The sequence below is a fragment of the Festucalex cinctus genome, chromosome 20 (assembly GCF_051991245.1).
Source record: "Festucalex cinctus isolate MCC-2025b chromosome 20, RoL_Fcin_1.0, whole genome shotgun sequence".
NCBI classification, from domain to species: domain Eukaryota; kingdom Metazoa; phylum Chordata; class Actinopteri; order Syngnathiformes; family Syngnathidae; genus Festucalex; species Festucalex cinctus.
This window is the reverse complement of record NC_135430.1, coordinates 3659328-3681044: the sequence shown is the minus strand read 5'-3', so window position 1 is coordinate 3681044 and position 21717 is coordinate 3659328. Positions and strand designations below refer to the sequence as shown.

Genomic DNA, 21717 nt, shown 5'->3' with positions numbered 1-21717 from the left:
TGTTTTCACGCGTGGTTCAACAGCATCTTGAGAAATGAAACGATACACACATATTTTCCTCTTTTTTTTTTTTTAATAAAAGAATTCACTTTATGATGTCGTTCTTTTAAACGTCTTTAAGGCATCATGCACAAAAAATAAGCAATTCCTATAGCATTACGCACACCCTCTCTTCCAATAAGGTTTTGATGTTTAAAAAATTAATTTGTACAAATATGGCATGTAAGCTGGCATTTACATTTTTAAAGCATAACTGCTTTCACAGTATTTGTAAACATGGCTTTAAACAGAAGTTGAGAGAAAGTGAAAGAGCATGCTACACCTTGAGGGTTCCAATTCCCTAAAAAGCATGCGATGACATATCATAATAATGATGCATTTTCATTATAATTATATTAATAAAAGTTAAGACATTAAAATGACAATAACAGACAGCCCGACAAAAAAAAAAAGAAAGACATTGTGTCAGCAGTTATACCGTGGTCCCTTGAGATACGAGATAACTTAACAAAAAAAAAAAAAAAAAACAGGCAGATCTTTCCCCGCTGAAATATAGTAATAGCTAACTAGTGCGACTGTCTTGGCCACTTAGTGGTAGTATAAGACAGAAAGAAAGACATACGTATTCATTGAAGCGTTATTATGAATCCCACAGCAGCCAATCATATTGCACCAAGGCTTGTCCTGCCAAGAACTCCAGTGGGATTCATAACATCTCAACCCTGTATGCGGCCTGCATACAGCTGGTAGACGCGCGCTAATCTACAGGCGGGAGGATCAGCTGTCTGCAGCGCATCGATTAGCTGTCTACAGGGCGACGCACAGTGATACGAACGGACAGAAAAATAGGGCCCGGCGGTAATGGCATCTGACTTTTTTTCAGAAAGAAGTTTAGTGATGCAAATGCATCATTCTTTTGAACACTAATTGTTTTTAGAAGATAAACACTTTATTTCCGTGACCCAAGTCAACCTGCCCGACTACTGTCCTCTCGACCAAAACCGGACCAGAACTTGTGTCACAGAACGCTGTCAGGGGTAAGTCAGTGATGATCGCACACACTGGAGGTGAGGATGAAATAGAGATTCATGTAAAAAAATCCGAACTGTTCCTTTAAACAGTTAAAGCACTGCAACATAGATGCTAATTCGGCATTAAATTTGTGGAGCATTTTTTAGGCATCTGATTGGCTGATTTACAACTGGTACGTCATTGAACAGTTTGAATCGTGAAGTCACTTGAGATTGTAAAGCGCTCATATCTCGTTTGAGTTTGCAAGTCAAAACAAAACAAAAAAATGGCCAAATTATGCATCTCATGCATCGAAAAACTTGCAAATCGGGTGGCTCGTATCTCAAAGCACCACTCTAATCCTTAATCTGGAATGCCCAATAGACATAATCTCATTTACACCAATGCTATAAATTTGTTTGAGCAACACCAACATAGGTCATTGAGGTTTTGAAAGAAAAAAAAAATATATATATATATATATATATATATATATATATATTTTTTTTTTTAGTGTCCACTGTGGTGGACATCCAGGAAGTGCCGGTAGCTTTTTTGGCACAGTTCAGTCAGTTGTGCTCCTCTCGGCTGCCCCCGTGTGCCATTATACTATATTGAAGACCATGGATAGATACTGTTCATATGACACCTGGATCCAGCCATCCTGGTCTGTGTCGTACCTCCTGAAAACATCAGTCAACCTCTGTGGACGAAAGAGAGGAAGGTTATTCATGCAAGAGATTTGGAAAAACGGGCATTGTTTTTGTAATGACGCTACCTGAAGTACAATACAACATTGGATGAAGTCATCGAAGGCCACCTGCCCCTTCCTCTGTCGATCAAACTTTTCGATCAGCGTACCATAGAACTGATCTGAAAGACGATAACCTGTGAATGGCAAAAAAAGTTACCTTGATGGGTGTCATGAGACGTACACCATGACCCTTCTGGGATTATCAAATCTTGTTTTGCCTTTGGACCCGAGTAGTTTTGCATGAACTATACTTTTGCACCCAATCTCTGAGCAGTAACTGAAATTGGGCACACTGGTTTGCCTTTCAAATGGACAAAATGTGTTCATGTAAAACATGGCAAGCTTACACATGTCGTCAGTTCCACATTCCGGCTCAGACAAGCCTATCCATAAAAAAAAAAATTCTACTGCATGGCAGGCTGGATCAAATTAAATTGTCTGGCAAGCTGCATCGATGTGTGACAGTTCCTAGTTACCAACGAGGAGCAAGTACCGGTAATAGAAGGTGTTTTTTTGGAAAATAACTTTTTGTGACCTTTTGTCATTTGATTTTCTTATAGTTACAGTGGTCAGCATAAATGAGTGAACCACAACAGGTTTGTAAGAACACCTTTAGTTTCCTGTCAGAATTAAGATTTTCTTTGGCATACTACACTAGAAAATACTCCCACAAATGTGGGCCATTGACTGCAAACACCCATCCATCCATTTTCTTGACCACTTATTCCTCACAAGGGTCGTGGGGGGTGCTGCAGCCTATCTCAGCTGGCTCTGGTGAGTAGGCGGGGGACACCCTGGACTGGTTGCCAACCAATCGCAGGGCACACAGAGACAAACAAGCATCCGCACTCAAAAGCACACCTAGGGACAATTTTGGAGCACCCAATTAACCTGCCATGCATGTCTTTGCAATGTGGGAGGAGACCGGAGCACCCGGAGAAGACCCATGCGGGCACGGGGAGAACATGCAAACTCCACCCAGGAAGGCCGGAGCCTGTACTCGAACCCGAGTCCTCAGAACTGGGGGGCGGACGTGCTAACCACTCGACCACCTATGTTATGAGTAGTATCAACAAAAAAAAGGAATTGTCAGTCCAAGATTCTTACAATGTGAGTAAATACAACCACCCAACTACCGAAAGGTGCTACAAGTTACTGACATTTTTTTTTTTTTTTACCTTTATTGAACCAGGATAGTCCCATTGAGATTAAAAATCTCTTTTTCAAGGGAGTCCTGGCCAAGAGGCAGCAAAACAGTTTACATTAGTTACAAATAAAAGGTTCACTTACAATCACATACAAATTACATAAAAGAGTTACAAATCAATGAGGCCGTCTCAAGTGCTCTTAATCTGGATCTAAAATCGTTCAAAGAAACAAGTTCAGTTAGTTTCCAGTCCTTTTGCAACGTGTTCCATGCAGAAGAGGCAGAGTAAACAAAAGGCTTTTTTTCCAGCTTATTGAGGGCAAATGGAACAGAGAGCAAACAATGCATGCAGAAGCAGCGGAGCCCACCACCATACAAACCAAAACCAAAATACCAACGCATACTTTGCTGCTCACCAAACCCGGTCAGTGCCTGTCTGAGCTCGCTCTTGTCGATGAAGCCCGAGTTGTCCCTGTCGTAGGTTCTGAAGATGTTCTGCCAGTCTGTGATGTATTTCCACACGCCTGCAAACTCGTTGAAGTTCACCCCGCTCTTTTTTTCTCTGTCGAACATGGCTGAAGGACAGTGAGGGCAGGACTTTAGGACAGGGTAAGGTTTTGACACAGTTGTCTGTGAATGAATTCATTCATTAGCATGGGAGGGCTGTGAATGGATTATCCCCATATTTTGGAGTCTGCTTTTGCAATTGGCCAGTGCTGAAATAGTAATACGTTTCTCCAGTTGTCATGGCGAACAAACACAAACACAGACACAGACAAGAGTACAACAGCCTGTTGTGTAGAGAGAGGGTGGGCGGTTACTCACATATTATGGAGCGCACAGTCACAGGGTTGAACGGTGTCCATGTGCCTGAGAAACAAAAGGAGATGAATAAATGCCATTTTTATTAGTTTGTCAGTTATAATTACCAGAACAGATCGTTTTAAAGACAGCCCTACATAACATTTTCCTTACCATTAGGGCTGGGTATCGATTCACATTTCCAAAATCGATTCGATTCAGAAGGGCCCGATTCGATTCGTTATTTTAAGGAATAACACTCCCAAAGTCAATGCTAACGTCCTGTTAGCATTTGCTAACTTCCAAAGCGTGTTTTGTATTTAAATATTTAAATAATCAGCCAATTATAATCAGCGGCCGATTAATCGGTCCTGCCCTATTTGGCACATTAATTTACGGGGGGAAAACTGTTTTAAAAGTAGTGTTGTTCCGATACCGTTTTTTGGCCCCCGATACGATACCCAGCTTTGCAGTATTGGCCGATACCGATACCATACCGATACCTAAGGTTTTTTTTTCTCAACATGAAAAAGCTGTCCTGCCATTGGTAACAACACTAATTACAAGTATCGATTCATGGTTTTATGAATCGATATTGGGCTATGAAAAGGAATATCAGTATCGATATATCGATATTTTAGACCCAGCACTACTTACCATTGCACAAAATTAATGGCACAATTCTGTTCTTCTAATTTCTCATTTCTGATCATAAAAATTGTCATATCTGCCTCTGTCACGAGTATGGATACCTTCAAATAATTGGTACTCGCCCATCCCGAGTGTTTTGGTTTGGAGGCAAAAGGGCCATACGCTGAGCAATCGGTCATGTTGATGTTTCCAATGACACACTTTTCTAGCTTGGGGAAAAACTGAGCGTGACCGCACACTCTATGTGCTCCACATGAGGCGCTCTGTGACGGGGTGCGTTGGAGAGCATGGTGTACGTACGTGTGCGCGTGTTTGGCTGCAGAGAAAAACAGGATGATGCAACCGCAGAATGTGGGCACACCCACATGCATTTATATGTAAACCAACGTGTACGTAATGGCTGGCATGGTACTCAGTAAGTTACTCGTACAAATGCATTGACTGCGGGCATGTCTCTTCCCAGGTCTACTAAATAAATAAATAAATGACTAAAAGCGAAAAGAAAAATAACTATAAAAAAAATCTAATTCAAAAATTATATCCAAATAAATAAATATAAATGGAAATAAATCAGTTTTTATTTTCACTTTTTGTCATTTATTTATTTATTTAGTGATGTATTTAATTTGAATTTTAGCAGTTTTGTGCCATACAACCAAGTCGAAATATTATTCAAATGAGGGTGGTCCTAAGCGTGTCTTGAGTTGGACTCCACCATTGCAAACTGCCTGTCATTAGTCGAGTGAGCAGCTCGGCGAACAAGGAAGTCTTGCCAGCTTGCAATGGAGAGCTCCAGCAATGGACGACGATCCACTGTCTGCTCTCACTTGTTGTCTAGCAACTCAAGTCGCAAGTTGAAGTGACAGTGGACACGATCGTCGTCCATTGCTGGAGTTCTCCATTTCAAGCCGGCGAGACTTCCTTGTTCGCCGAGCTGCTCATTCGACCAATGACAGGCAGTTTGCAATGGCGGAGTCCAACCCAACACACGCTTAGGACCGCCCCCTCATTTGTATAACATTTCGACTTGGGAATACGGCCCAAAACTGACAAAATTCAAAATAAATAAATGACAAAATAAATGTCAAAGTAAATAAATGACGAAACAAATAAATAAATAAATGACAAAATAAATGTCTAAATAAATGTCTAAATAAATAGCTAAATAAGTGCCGAAATAAATAAATGTCTAAATAAATCTCTAAATAAATGGCTAAATAAATAACTAAATAAATTACGAAATAAATAAATGTCTAAATAAATAAATAAATAAATAAATAAATAAATAAATGACTAAATAAATGTCTAAGTAAATAAATGATAAAATAAATAAATGACTAAATAAATGTCTAAATAAATGGCTAAATAGATAAATAAATGACAAAATAAGTGAATGTCTAAATAAATAAATAAATGCCTAAATAAATAAATGACTAAAAGTGAAAATAAAAACAGATTTATTTCCATTTATATTTATTTTTTTAGATATAATTTTTTAATTTTGTTTTTTTAGATTCATTTTTATTTTCACTTGTCGACATTTATTTATTTATTTGGTCATTTATTTATTTTGAATTTTGGCAGTTTAGGTCCTCCATACCATAGCTGCTACTATACAGCAAAAATAAACAAAAATATTCAAACCAATCTTTTACGGTAAGTAACAAATTGGATGATAAATATTTGTTTTTAGGGTATTATATGGCAGATTTAAGACACAGGTCAAAACCAACCCAAGAGATTGAAACAGAAAGCTAAGACATGACGAAGGATATTCTTCTTGAATTTATTGTTTGAGATTTATGCTGCAATCTATTTGAATTAAAAAATTGCTAATCCTGTCAAAAAAAATGTGATTAAAATCCATTCATTACTGCCTTTATAATGAATTAATTACATGTTTTTTTTTAATAGCATCCCACCCCATTGAAAATACTGTATTACTTTCCTCATTCATTTTAAGGCAATTTCATGGGATAGCTCTTACATGTGATATATTCATTTGTATTCACAGTGTTTGCAGAGTTCAAAAATATTATTATTATTATTATTATTATTATTATTATTATTATTATCATCATTATTATTATTATTAATTTTTATTTAAAAGAAAACATCTTTCCGTCCATTTTTTTAACCACTTATTAATTGCATGTATCTGGTATCTTTCGAAGAGGTTACATTTCGTTTAGCAAAATTTGGATAATTTAGAGAAACATCATCACATTGGTCCTTCTAATCATGATTTGTAATGTCTATACGATTCATAATAGAGTCCTCACTAAAATGGCCTTGACCAGTGTGCCACATGTTCTGTGCAGTCCTGCTGAATGTGTTTGTACAATGACTTCTCCATAGTAATGTACCAAACGCCTTACTGACTATCCTGAGCTGTAAACGTGTATATAGTCAAGTAGTTGACAACAAGCGGCTGCTACAGCACAGCTCTCTGCTGCATGTCAGCAATTCCACTATAGCGCCAAATAAATAACTCAAGGAGGAGCATAAAACTGGGAGTGCAGGTGAGTGGTGGAGCAGGCAAGCTTGGCCGTGTGATGTCTATAGTCCTGCCGAGCAAAACTGTAAAAAGAAGATGAGCTCTAATGTCCTGGAAGTGCATACACGCAAAACAATTACAGACAACTACAAATCATGTCATCCGCTTGTATTAAGAAATGGCACATTCCCTCAGGCGACAAACTACTTGACAAGACACAAAGTGGGTCAGGACGATTGAAATAACCCGGAGATAGAAAAAACTCATCTCTGAAGTTAGCGCGCCGCAAAAAAAGCACATGCATAAAAAAGGAAAGCTTTAATGCAGAAGCAGCGTGAGCATAAAAGAAGAAGCATGGCGCCCCTCTGCCAAGTTTCCCGAGGCATCAGGCGTAGTTAAAACGAGGAGTTAATAGCAAAAGGAAAAGGTCACAGCAGACAACCAAGAGCAGACAGAGAGACGGATGGCAGGACAGAGCGCAATTGTGCGTTCGGCCTCACCGACTATGCTTCACATCACAGTGAATCTAATCAAGTGGCATACGGCAAGGCTGGGAAATCTGCCAAGATGGCAAGCGTACACACAGCACAAAGCATTAGCTACAAAAGACAAATTACTAAAGACATTTGTTATACTGTTTTACTCCTTTCATGGACAGAATAAGATAACCGAAATATTAGAAACACCTAACACAGTACTGTTGAACTGTAATCACAAAACCCCCACAAATGACTGTTTTTAGAGGTCAAACGTTTGCACAATGACATTGACTGTCGTGTGATGATCATGGTGAAGTTACAATTGAATTTTAAATTCATCATCACAACATGCAGTAGTTGACAGTCAATAATGCTACAGAAATGCTCTTTATTATCACAAAAACCACAAACGTCTTATGATAAATTGCCTTCATTCTCACGTCATAGCTTAACTATTTTATTGTAATATTACAACTTTGTCAAAATAGAACTTTACTGTGTAGGGCTGTGCAATTAATTTCAATTATGACACTCCACAATTACAAAATCAGCATTAATCGTAAAAAAAATTATTAATACCCAATTTTCAGTTGTTTAAATGTATACATTAGCACCTCCTTAGCATTTTAGAATAATTTAATAAATTTTGCTTCATACAAAAGGATCTTGCGTAATTAGTGTTTCAAAGAATTTTGTCTTAATATTTGTCATTTTTACTTTTAAAGATTTACTTGTTTTGTACAAAAAAATATAAATGAACGTCTTACAGCACATGCTGCACTCCAATTTCAAGTTTTTACGAATATAAATAAATAAATATATATTATTAGAAATATATATTATTATAAATTCTGTTTGGTGACTTTGGTCCAAAATAAACTAACATAATTACAGTGTTTATTTATTTATTTATTTTTAATTGGTCTTAATATTTTTAAATGTGTAAATGTGTTTTCTTGTTATGTACCAAAAAATAAATGATCGTCCTACTGCACAGTGCAAGTTTTTGCCAACATAAAGAAAAAAATATATTATTATTATTATTATTATAAATATATATTATTATATATTCTGTTTGGTCCAAAAGGAACTTACATAATTATAGGGTTTCTATCTTTTTTAAATGCTTAAACATTTTCTTGTATTGTGCCAAAAAATAAATGATTTCAATTATTGCCAAAATAATCGTGATTATTATTTTTTTTCCATAATTGAGCAGCCCTACAACTATGAGTGAGATTGGCTATATATAACAATACAGATTATTGTGGTATTACAACTTCATTCTCTTGCAAGTATGGCTTTTTAAAATAATAATACTTCCAGATTCTGACTGACTTGTCATAATGAAATGTTTCATTCCCTTTCTTGTCAGCGTAGCCTTAATACCCCTTCATAAAGTGGGTGTACCCAAGTACGACAAGTAAAATAAAGTAATAAAATAATAAATCATTGCAAATAAGAATTGCACACATAACATCCTTACACATGCGTTGGACAGACACACACATAAACTAATCAACATGCAGAGCAAGGTCCAATGCACAGCCTGATAATGCACATTCACTCCCAGCCATTTTCACTTAAGCAACATTTTCTCCCGGGTGTTTTACTGGATTTGGACTGATTTTGAAAGACCCACAGAATATTGTGTTCTATTGCTATAAAAACATGGAACTAAAAGAAAGATTAGAGTCTCTTCTTTCATCAGGAAAAAAAAAAAAAAGTATATTTGTATCAGTTTCTGTTTTGAAGCAGTTAGCATTTGAATATAGCTACGTTTCATCAATATTCACGTTCCTGGTGAAAACACTGTCAAAAAGAGCTTGTTGCAACATGGCCTGACTGTTCTCTTATACTCTGCTGCCACCTGATGGCCGTTTTTGTAATAACTAACATTGCTTTAAGCAACTTCTTCGGGTCAGAGGTTGCATCAAAGCCGTCTGTATGCACTAACATAAGAAAAACATAAAAGCCACATAAAAACGTTTTTGGGACCATGGCAATATTTAAAATAGAACTTTTTTTTAATTTTCGGGAGCAAATGTGTTAATTTCACTCGCAGCCATTTTCATTGAAGTAACCCCTTCACTCCCGGTGTTTTACTGCATTTTGACTGATTTTGCAAGGCCTACAGAATATTGTATTCTATTGCTATAAAAACATGGAACCTACCAAAGGAAAGATGGGGGGGGTCTATTTCTATGAGTTTCCATTTTGGAGCAATTAGCATTAGAATATATCTAAGTTTCTTCATTATTCACAAATCTGCTTAGAATTGCGGGTAAATCAACTTGTTTTAATCATGGCCCTGGTTGATCTCTTATACTCTGTTGCCACATGCTGGACGTTTTTGTAATAACTGTAATAACTTCAACCGTTCTCTGCAGTGGAGAGGGGGCATCAAAGCCTTCTGTGTGCACTAGCATAAAAAAACAAAACAAAAAAACATAAATAAAAAAAATTATAAATACGTCCTTGGGACACTTAAAAGATTTAAAATAGAACGTATTTATACGCTTTTGGGAGCAAATGAGTTAAACTCAGCTAGTTTTGGAGGAAAAGATGACTTGTCGCAAGGTCAAGACCAAAATTTCAGCATTTCTTCATCCCTACTAATTTGTTTGCAAGGTGCTTTTCACACTGAAGTTATTAAATGAATTAATACATACGGTATACTGTGCTTTAAAAAAAAAAAAAAAAAAAAAAAAAAAAAAAAATATTTTATCTGACTTGACTTTCCAGCATTCTAACGTAAGAGTATAATAAAATGTAACTAGATAAAGTGTGGGCAATTTCTCTTTCATTGATAACATTAATGCACAGCTTGGTTAGCATGTAGCATTATGTGTGAATGGTTATGTGGCCTGTGATTGGCTGGCGACCAGTCCAGGAAGAAAGACAGTTGCTTGCCTGAGAAGCTAACAAGGACGAGTGCTATGGAAAATGGATGAATGGATCCCTTAACACAAAATTCTGCTGTTTACTTTTGCCACTCCCTCGTGTCATTTATAGCTGAATGCTACTCATTCAACTGATAAATTTAGCTTCAACTGAAAATTTGACTGTGTTATGAATTATTTGGGAATACGTGTACATACATACATACTCAAAAACTTCCTTTATTAATAGCAATTAAAAACATTTGTTGTAACGTGGGGAAAAGAATAATAAAGCATTTTAAACCATAACATTAGCAACCACCTGGGCCTCCTATCTTTAGGTGCAAAACAATGATCAAGTATTTTAATTGCACACACCCCACAGAAGCAAACTGAACCGGAACAGATGAGAACACGCAGGTGTGTCAAACTCAAAGAACTTTGGGCGTGGCCCCAACAAGATCAACATTTAATGAACAGACGTTTTTGAACATAAATATTAATCTAAACATACAGTACTCAATTTTAATTGCAAAATAAATCAATTTTAATTTAAAATAGTACTTGGTCATTTTTGCTATGCATAAAAATTCAATATGCATTTGTAAAAGTTGCAAAAAAATCCTTAAACAATAAAGAAAAAGTGTTTTTCTTTAAAAGCTCAAATAATAATGCATCAAAACTTTCAAATTTCAATTTTTGAAGAAATTTGTTCCAATTCCTCACATTTTTGTTTTCCCACAATTCGGTAAGACGTGCTTCGGAATTGCAACTGTGAACAGAAAATAGTTTCTGCTACTTGTCAAAAACAGTTTAGTAGTGATTGTTCTGTTTTTGGTTCTCAACTGTACCACCTCAAATGGCACCCCGTAGAAGAACCCCTTAGTTGGCTCTGCTAAGAATGGCGCCTTATGTGGCTGCACATATCACACATACGAAAAATAACCAATGCTATTGTGATACAGTACAGTGATAGTGTTGGCATCCAAAAATATTTGGAAAACACTTGACTGATCTTCATCACGAGCTGTTTTTTTTATTATTATTATTATTATTATTATTATTATTATTAACTCTTTGGCAGCCAAAAACGTTTAATAACGATCACTAAAATCAAGATGTATGCTGCCATAAACTTCAAATGATGTCAACTACGTTTTTTTTTGTTTTTTTTTTTAAATCAATGTGAAGTGCAACATCTAAGTGCAGCGCTGCCTGGTCAATGGGTTGTGGAATCAAAAACACCAACTAACTATGGCCAGCAGGTGGCAGCATTGCATCTCTTTTCAATGGCCTGCCAGTGTATGGAATTACAGCGATACATGACAGAAACCTGATGAAATCGAATGTTTTCAATGATGATGAGAATCATCAAAGCCTTTGTGACATTAAATCTAATTCACACAGCATCACTAAACAAAACATATTAGTGTGAAAGTCATCTTTTTACAAAAAGCTTGTTTTCTCCTTATCTTGAATTTTCGCTTAAAGCAGCTATATGTAAGACTTAAAATTTCAAATCTCTACTGCCACCTGTGGCCGAAAACAAACTGCATGCTCGTACATGCTGCGCGCAATCGTACGTGCACGACCTCAATACTGAAGACTGGGCTCTTCATATCCAATGAAACTATGTTTTCAGAGGTAAGAAGTTTTATAATGTTATACAAAGCTGGCCACTTCACGGAATGAGACTCTCGATCCCCACTAAACAATTGATGTCCACGGAACGTGCAGATCATATTGCATTAGTCGGTCGAAGTCCAGTCCTGTGTTGTACTCCAAAACGATGTGCAAATTACGTCAATTAATTGGACCTCATTCCGATGTTAATATGCAGTTACATATTGTAGTCACCCCGCTCGACGGACGTCAACCTGATTCTAGTCATTATTAGTGTATGTCGTCCCCAGGCTAGCGTCATTGTGCATTAGCCGAAAGGTGGGCTGTCATTTATGGAAATTGACGATTGTGAAAAACATATAGACCCATTCACTACTTAGTGTGATATGGCCGTGAATGTTATCGCCATTCAGTAGTACCGTTCACATTCCGTTAGCATAATGTAGCTACAATAGGCTGTTTTCACGGAGGAAAATAAGGCAACATTTAGCCTGATTCTTCATAAAGTCATTCTGTTCTATTACATTCAACTTTGCCGCCCCTTTCACGCTAAATGTTGCCGTCCATCTCACTTTCACCCCAATAGTTACGACCGAGAAGTGATCGATCTTGAGGTTACTGCTATTTGAAAACAACACATTTTCTTCTAAATGTCAAGATACTCGCTTCTTACCTTTTGGAATAGAAAGAAAGCCAGCTGTGAATCACTTTTCTAATCCAAGTCCGATCTCAACGCTCTCCACCGCTGAAATGTCAAACCAATGTTCACTCTCGTTCTCGGCGCCGGTCACTATCAAGTTTAGATTTTTTTTTTTTTTCGTGGCACTTGACATTGTTTTCATTTTTTTTTACGCAGCCTTCCGCAGAGTAACAGCGGGTGTCTGGGGCAGCGAAAATCTGTACTAGTTCCGTCTTCGCGCGACAGGAAACAACTGACGATGACGCGAATGACGTCACATCCTGCAGACAGAGGGCGGGAAATTCGAAGGATTCGGACCGGACGCTTCCGAAATAATATTGGCCAGAGGCTTGTAGGAGTACCCATTGTGAACAGCTAAGATGTAGATCTACTAATTAGAATATGTTTCAGTCATAAATGGTCAAATAAAAAGGCTATTGTTAAGATATTTTTGGGGGAAATCCTACATAGAGTAGCTTTAATGTCACTCAAATTACCTGTTTTGAAGTGATGATTACTAAAGAACAGAATAAGGTAGATAGTAGAAACATATTTTGTTTTTCAAAGGAAAGAATGGAATGTAATCTTTCGTTTGGTACCCAAATTGTATATGTAGTAAAAGCACACAATATTCTGTTTGCCGAGAAAGATGAGTTAAAATGCTCGAAATCGGCTGCCACTGTATTGTAAGGGTGTCACGATTTCGATTTTTTATCGAAATCGATCGAAATTACGTCACGATTTCGAGCATCGAAATAGAAGAGAGGACACACGATTCGATGCCCCCCCCCCCCCCCCCCGCGCCCGCCGCCACCGCCGCCACCGCCACCTCCCAGGAAAGCAAATGAGACGCAGCCATTCAGCTACTAGCTAACGGCACTTGTTAGCTGACTTCTCCTGCAGTCATGATGGCAAGCGCGGACAGACACAGCAATGGTGCTTCAAGCCGCTCCCGCTTCTCTCGTCACCAGTTTGGAAACATTTTGCGTTCCCGGTGAGTTATGTCGACAACGTTCACGTTGTCGATAAAAAGACCACAGTTGCAAGATATGCTATGTGCGCGTACTGTACTCGGCCACGGTGTTACGCCCGGCTCGTCAAGGGGAAGGGAAGTAACACAATAACAGAAAATATAGAGTAGATAAACACGGGTCGACTTTAACATCTGAGTAGTTTTAATTGAAATTTCAGGCAGGGGTTTGACAAGGGAGTGAAAGTGGAAGGTGAACAAATAATAACCGCATTTGACAGAACTGACAGAACGGAGGAGAAACAACAATAACCAATAGGGGTATAATACACGGATACACAATAGCGTCGCGCTGGCACAGTCGTCCAATCGGAGTGTCGCGCTGGCACAGTCGTCCAATCGGAGTGTCGCGCTGGCACAGTCCTCCAATCAGAGTGTCGCGCTGGCGCATTCAAACTGAAGTACCATTATACGGGCACCAGCCGACACAAACACACACATACATACTAGGGGAGCGGAGCCGGCGGCGGGCCCGAGCCGCCAGCCGTAACAACGGGAAACACGACAAACATGACGGGACATTTACGCAGGCATCACAAAGATTTAGATTTATCAAATTCAACTAGAAGTGGGAAAACAACGGTCCAACCAACTATTTCATCCTCATTTACAGTGAAACTTCCACACACTTCAGCTCGCGCGAAACGCCAGATCCATAGGTCTATTTATAGCAGCAGACCTGCAGCCTTGGAAAACGCTGGATTCAAACATTTAATTAGTGTACTTGAACCACGCTACAGTATGCCCAGCAACTGTAAATGTTGGGATATAGTTTGTTCAGGCTGTATTTGTTCCATGACTTTGGATACAATATATTTTTTGTTGTTGTTGCACATTGCACATTATTTTAAGAGGAACGCACAGCACACTGTTGTAACCAAAAACAGTCAATAGATGGCAGGCACCCACTGTGACTTTTTGTTTTTTTATTTTTTATTTTACACTTCAGTAAGAACAAGACGGTTAACTTTATATTGTAAATAAATTATTTGAATTTGATCATTCCTGCCTAATGTCAATTATCATATATTACATAAATTTACACAAAAATAATATGGAAATTGCATCACCTATATGTAGCCGATCTTTTGAAATAAGATTTACTGTACAATGAATAGAACCAATGATCATAGACTAGCCTTAGCCTACAGAAGCATATGCCTCTGTGTTATAAAGTGGGGGAAGCGGAGAAAAAAAAAAAAAAAAAAAAAAAAAAAAAATCGAAAAAAAAATCGAATCGTGACCCCAAAATCGAAATTTAAATCGAATCGTGGAGTTGGCGAATCGTGACACCCCTACTGTATTGGTTTGCAACTTTGATGAGTAAAGAATAGCAAAGCAAGAAAGACATTTGACCACCCCAGAGTAGAGAGAAACTAGGAAATAAAAGAAAGACGGGAGGAAAGGAAACCGTCAGAATGTATGCGTAGTGCGTACCATTGGATAAGGCCTGCTGGAGCTCTGAGTCTGATATCACCCCACTGCGGTCCTTGTCGACCCTGCGGAGATAGGAGACGAGAGGAGAGCACAGATTAGATATCACCTGCATGAACAACTTCACACTCGGGCACGGAAACATTATCCTCGTGGACACGTTTTCAACAGATCCTGAGAGGATGAATGAAAGTCAGTCAACAGTGCACTGCACACAAGACATTTTGTACATTCCACACACACACAAACCCCTGAAGACAATTACGTGTGTGTACGCATGCATGCTGATCATGTGATAAAAACAAAATGTTAGCTACGTGGTCTGTAGGCTCATTGTTGTATGAATCACGTAACCTCAAAATACAAAATTCTATCAAGGTTCTACTATATAGAAACCAAGCAAATTCTTCTGGAAAACGACACTTCAAATATGACGCAAAAATGGGTTTTTGTGTTTTCTTGGGCTTTTTGGGAACCAATGAGAACAAAGAGTAAAAGTGTGACCCAAACCACAGAACTGGAAACTGGCACCGTCCTTGGCTTTAATATGAACACATACACATGACGCAACAGTTAGTTTCTCTCACTTCCAAATTCAAAAATACTAGCTAGAAAAAAAAAAAAAAATCAGCCAACTTCTAGTTAATTTACAAATCACCTAACTTATTGCACTTTAATACAATTTAGAATATTTACAATTTATATTTACATTTATTGGATTATGATGATTATTTTCATCTTATCCTTGCTGATGTCAATGTTTGTGTAACACTTAAGTGATTATAACATGTACTTTTGGGAACAATAATAAACTAAATCATTTGTGCAATGACTGCCTCTGCGTAATTTAATGTTTGTGGAGTTTTTAATCATGACCTTGTTGATATTTCACAAGAAGTGATGTTCCGTGAATATGTAACATCCTGACTACCAGCAATTCAAATTTGTCCTCTGTAGTGGACCTTTTGAATTGAAGTGATGTAACGATAAGCGCGATATCGTGATCTTAAAACTGCCACAATATCGTCGTCATGTTCACGATATTTAAATGCAACAGATCTGTAAAAAAAAAAAAAAAAAAAAGAAGTCAGGTTGATTTCCATTTGTGCAGTTATAGCACCCTCTGGTGGCTCGTTTTTTAGTGCAATTTAATTTTATTAGGTATGTTTTGGCCCATCTACGTTTAAAAGCTACACTAATTGTCAGGTGAAGGAGAATGTAATATGCGTGTGAACCGAGCCAATATGCAGAGGAACGCAATGCGTGCCGGCATTAACAACATAACATAATAATAATAATAATAACACAATCTTGTGCTTTTTTTAGTATGAGCTTTTTTTTTTTTTTTTTTTTACAATATTGTGACCTTTTTTTAAATATCACCAACTTCCTCACAATATCGTGATAATTATCGTATCGTGACCTTTTGGGCTGGGTATCGATTCAGATTTCCCAAATCGATTCTATTCGATTCAGAAGGGCCCGATTCGATTCGTTATTTGAAGAAAAACACTCCAGAAATCGATGTTAACTTCCCGTTACATTTGCTAACTTCCTGTTAGCGCTAGGCTTGTGATGTTTTAAAAACAAAGTGTGTTTTTGTTTTTGTTTTAAACAAAAAACAAAGTGTGATTTGTATTTAAATATACAGTGGATGTACCGTATTTTCCGCACTATAAGGCGCACCTAAAAGCCTTCAATTTTTTTCAAAAGCTGACCATGCGCCTTATAATCCAGTGCGCCTTATATATGGATCAATATTGAGCCGCAACAGCTCTCGCTGTCAAGATGTTATCGGTGACCCAGCACGATCGGTGACGGGCATGCGCAGAAGATCCCGCCATCTTGGATCGCTAGCTAATACTAATACTTTACCTCAGAGAAAATAATAAAACAGCTGTTTATTCATTTTGGGAGTGAATGGAGTTGTCAGAAAGCTGGTTTGTAATCTATTAATAAAGTTTGACTGACCTGACTGTTTTGTTGACATTCCCTTTAGCGCAGCACCATCTAATGGATGCATAACGTAACCCCAGCCTCTACTGTAGCGCCTTATATATGAAAAAAAGTTTTAAAATATGTCATTCATTGAAGGTGCGCCTTATAATACGGTGCGTCTTATAGTGCGGTGCGCCTTATATATGGAAAAAAGTTTTGAGATATGCCATACATTGAAGGTGCGCCTTATAATGAGGTACGCCTTATAGTGCGGAAAATACGGTAGTTCTTAATGTTGTATATTTAGTATTACAGTTAACTCCAACTGCAGTATCATTAAACAGCTTAAAGGATGCTTCGGGACAACAGAATAACATACGCTACACACTTGCTAGTCGCTAATGCTATGCAAGCAAAATGGTGCATTCAGGGTACTTTCACAGTGTCGGAAACTTCTGCGTTCTTCGATAACGTTTTAAGGGGAAAATAATCAGCCATTTAGCTCAATTGGCTGATTGTTTTGGCCGATGTTTGAAGGCCAACAATCGGCCAATTATAATCGGTGGTTGATTAATCGGTCGAGCCCTATTTGGCACATTAATTTACGGGGAGGAAAACTGTATTGAAAGAATCGATTCATGGTTTTATGAATCGATATTGGGCTATGAAAACGAATATCGATTCAATATCGATATATCGATATTTTAGACCCAGCCCTAGTGACCTTCATCTCGTGATAATATTGTATCGTAACGTTTGGATATCGTTACATCCCTATTCAAGATGGTGATTAGATTTCCAGTGACAACTTTTTGAAAAGCAAAACTTTGCAAACAACACCAACATGGACAGTACTGATTGGTGAAACTTAAGCCAGACAACTGTAAATGTTAAACCTATTTAATATTTACAATCACAAATGTGTGTATGTGTGATCAACACAGAGTTGGCCAAACAACAGACTCAGCTGTATTAGTTATCAGTAAGATGTTTAAAATATACTGTACATGTACCATTCTTAATGTTTTAATATACACTTTGCTGTGAAGCTAAATGAAGGACATGGATTTTTGTGATTTTTCCACTTACTCAGAAAAAAAAAAATTGTTGTGTGTACTTTGGTACAGTTGAAACTGCCACCGTCTCATGACCAAACATCACCTGAGTCATGACATGATTAAAACGTCAACACAACTTCTGGGCCTCAGAGTTCTGAAAGGCTGCCTGACCAAAATGTGACTCACTTGTTCCTTAGCAACATAGTGCTTTACCCAAAACATTCTGAATTCCAGCAGAGGTGATAGGGGAGGAGTTGGGGAAACCTCTCGGTTAAAAAATAAATAAATAAATAAATAAATAAATAAATAAATAAAAAAGGTAACCCAGCCCAATGCATACTTGGCAGGCACTTTCCACTAGTAGGTGTGACACTTCTGTCTGGTTGTATTACCATGTCGGCAAAATCTGTGCACAAGAAGTTGGAGCGACCCCCCCATACACAAATAAAGCAAACGTTGGTGTCCTTGGAAAGGAAAATAAACCCTCAGAGCATTTCCATGAAGGAGTGTTTTATGGAGGTGAGGACAAGTCTTGATTGGGGCTCGTTACCCAACCTTGATCAAACAGTGACAAGCAAAGTCAAAGTCGAGACTGTGCTGTATGAGCTCTAGCCATTTTGTCCGGTTCATTTTTAGCCGAACTCAACCTTCTTCCCAATGTGCCCAAAATGGAAAGCATCATTAAGAAGCTCTTTGCCTGAAAGCATGACTCACAACCATCTGGTCGTTCCACTGGAAAAGAAGCTGTCTTTCAAAAGCACGGTGTTCTGTTCATATGCTTTAGTCAACATTTCCTATCAGGAACCAGTCAAGTTGGACTACATGAAAGCGGTTTGCCAAATAAACCTACAGAGCCCCTAAGGTGACATGGTAGGAAAAAAAACTGCGTTACGCAAAGATTGCGTGCCCTCGTAAAAAACTTTGCGCTGCCTCGCAAAGATTGCGTAAAGTTGTTTTGCGAGGGAACGCAATCTTTGCGTAACGCATCTTTTTTCCTACCATGAGGGAACGCAATCTTTGCGAGAGGTTTTTTTTTTTTTTTTTTTTTGCCTACCATGTCACCTGATGTGCGACGTAAATACTTCCGGGTCATCTTCCATGTGACCAAAAGCGACGTGTAAACAAAGCAGTGGGAAAATACGTGCTCCATCCTAGTCGCTTTGGGAAAACGTTCCCACTGCTTTGTTTCATGTTTACAAACGTTCCGTCCTCGTCGCTTTTGGTCACATGGAAGATGACCCGGAAGTGTTTACGGCGCACCTAAGGATTTTTTTTTTTTTTTTTTTTGTTTTTTTTTCCGGCGTACCTAAGGTGACACGGTAGACGAAAAAAACAATGTTGCGTTCGCTTGCAAAGATTGCGTTCGGGAACGCAAAGTTGCTTTGCGAGCCTCGCAATCTTTGCGAGGGAACGCAACGTTTTTTGTTTTTTTTCCTACCATGTCAACTTAGGGGCTCCGTAGTATTCTGTTCACATGCTTTCGTCAACATTTCCTATCAGGAACCAGTCAAGTTGGAATATGACGGCTGTTTTCCAAATAAACCTTCTAAAAGTAAGTAAACAAAGTATGGGAGGGACGTATTGAAACTGGTTATGTTCAGCACAGTGGCACATCCAAATTGAAATCTACTGAAAATCATACTGGTTTTCATTCTTCCTTGGCTTATTTTACCACCACATGTAGGTACATAATGTAGCAAAAATTGAACGAGTAGAGCTGTGCTTGATAAACCTAAATTTAAGAATTATAATAATAATAATAATAATAATAATTTTTAAACACCCTGGCATCCCTGCTATTTTTCCTGTGTGTGGCACTCATCTAAAGTGTCGGGTTGTTTTGGAAATAGCTTGAAATACTCGTGCAATCTCTCCAGATAACAAAACTCATTATGTGAGAATAAATGTTTTTTTCCGAAAACGCAAACACCCGCATGGTGACTCATTTTGTGTGTGTGTGTGATAGAGGCCTCCCAACTAAGCTCCATCGACTCTCATCACGTGACTGAGGGAATTCCAGAGATCCTCACCCCCGAAAGGCAGTGGATGAAGCGGCTCACTCATGTGAGGATGACTGCGCTTTGTCATGAAAGTGCGACTTTCATGACTCCCTATGTATGCACACAGACAGACATAGAGAGCAAAATAAAAATAAAAAAATCAAGGTTTATACCAGGCTGCTTTTCTGAAGGGGGTTTGCACCACATAAATAATTTGTGTGCCTTGCAAAGCCTGCAGCATTCCAAAGGAACAAAGCAGTGCATCTGCAGTATTACATAAGACTATGGAGTAAATGTCTGCTTGCAAATTGATACATATGTTTTGTGTGATATTTGCACATTACGGTTTTTTTTTTAAATTTAGCTCATTCCTATAAATTAAACACACTGTGAACTAAATATTTCCTAAACTGTACTACGAATTAATTACTGCCCTGTCAGCTCATTTAATGGTTGTCCCAAGACAATGCAGCTCTATGACGTCACTAAGCCGTTGGGGAAGTGACCTTAGGAGTGACGTGATATGTTCCACACACCATTCCGTAGTAGCGTACACCCAGGAAGCCCCAACGAGCTCGCGTCTATAGTTTGAGCTCAAAATTAAAAGACAACGCGAGCTGCCAAGTGAAAACAGTCGGAGTCAAAGACAATCTGGCCTCTTCCGTACTCACCTCTGAAAGATATTCCACAGAAAGCTCTGATCCGGAGGGTTGTTTATATGCGGAGGAGCTCTGTAAGGACTGTGATAAGCCATTTTTAAAAAGGGCTAAGCGGGAGACTGTATGTCCGACGAGCACGTCTTCCAGGCCAGGCGTGTAGCTTGAAACTCAGTCCGCCACCTCGACTCTTGTCTTCTCTTCACTCTCGGTCTCGACGTTAACTGGCAGTTTCCGTCCAGCCTCGTGCGTTAGGGGCGCGGCCAACCAATTTTTTTATTTTTTTTTTGCGCGGCCAATCGTTCACCACTTCCAGAAGGGCGGTGTGACGTGTCCGTGTGTGTGTCTGTGTGTGTGTGTGTGTGTGTGTCTCTCTCTCTCTCTCTCTCTCTCTCTCTATATATATATATATATATATATATATATATATATATATATATATATATATATATATATATATATATATATATATAGGAACAGTGAGAGTAGAGCTGTCAAACGATTAAAAATTTTAATTAGATTAATCACATCGTACAATTTTGATTAATCATAATTAATCACTAACATAAAAAAGCTTTTTTTTTCCCCCAACATTTTTGCCCGCTGCACATGCTCATCCTGCTTTTTCTACTTTTTCTAATCAATTAATTATTTGCATAATTTAAAATGGGAAAAAATGACCAACGGCATATGTAAACATTTATTAAATGCTTTACTTTTAATGCATGTAGCTATGTTTATTGCTCAAACTCCAACAGCTACCTTTAATGTAACCATCCACTGTCGGCTAAAAAGGATCATCTGCGGTCAAAATTAATAGTGTGATTAATCTGTGGTAATACAATGATTAATTCGATAATATTTTGTGATTAATTAATTATTTAATGCTTTAACTTTGACAGCACTACTAAAGATCGTATACGGGCCAACAGATTAAAGTAGGATATAGAAAAAAACAAAAGTAGTCTTACACAATATAATGAACAAATTTGTGATAACAGCATAAAACATCTAAAATACACACACAACAACAACTAAATGCCAGGGGGACTAAGAGTTTACGAAAAACATCAATAT

At 38.0% G+C, this 21717-nt stretch overlaps 1 protein-coding gene across 3 annotated transcripts; it reads right to left on the bottom strand.

Moving 5' to 3' along the window:
• Nucleotides 1–53: 53 nt before the first annotated feature.
• On the bottom strand, nt 54–20978 carry pdcd6 (programmed cell death 6). Of its 3 annotated transcripts, none has more exons than XM_077509355.1 (6): nt 20656–20970; nt 14992–15053; nt 3738–3782; nt 3317–3487; nt 1790–1899; nt 54–1714 (listed from the first exon to the last, which is right to left on the bottom strand). In XM_077509355.1, the coding sequence occupies exons 1-6, from the start codon at nt 20736–20738 to the stop codon at nt 1616–1618; spliced, it is 570 nt and encodes a 189-aa protein (XP_077365481.1). In that variant the 5' UTR covers nt 20739–20970; the 3' UTR covers nt 54–1615. The 3 variants fall into 3 exon arrangements, with proteins under 3 accessions (XP_077365481.1, XP_077365483.1, XP_077365480.1); XM_077509357.1 differs by having other exon boundaries at nt 3329–3487; nt 20656–20968; XM_077509354.1 differs by lacking the exons at nt 54–1714; nt 1790–1899 and having other exon boundaries at nt 1914–3487; nt 20656–20978.
• Nucleotides 20979–21717: the final 739 nt, after the last annotated feature.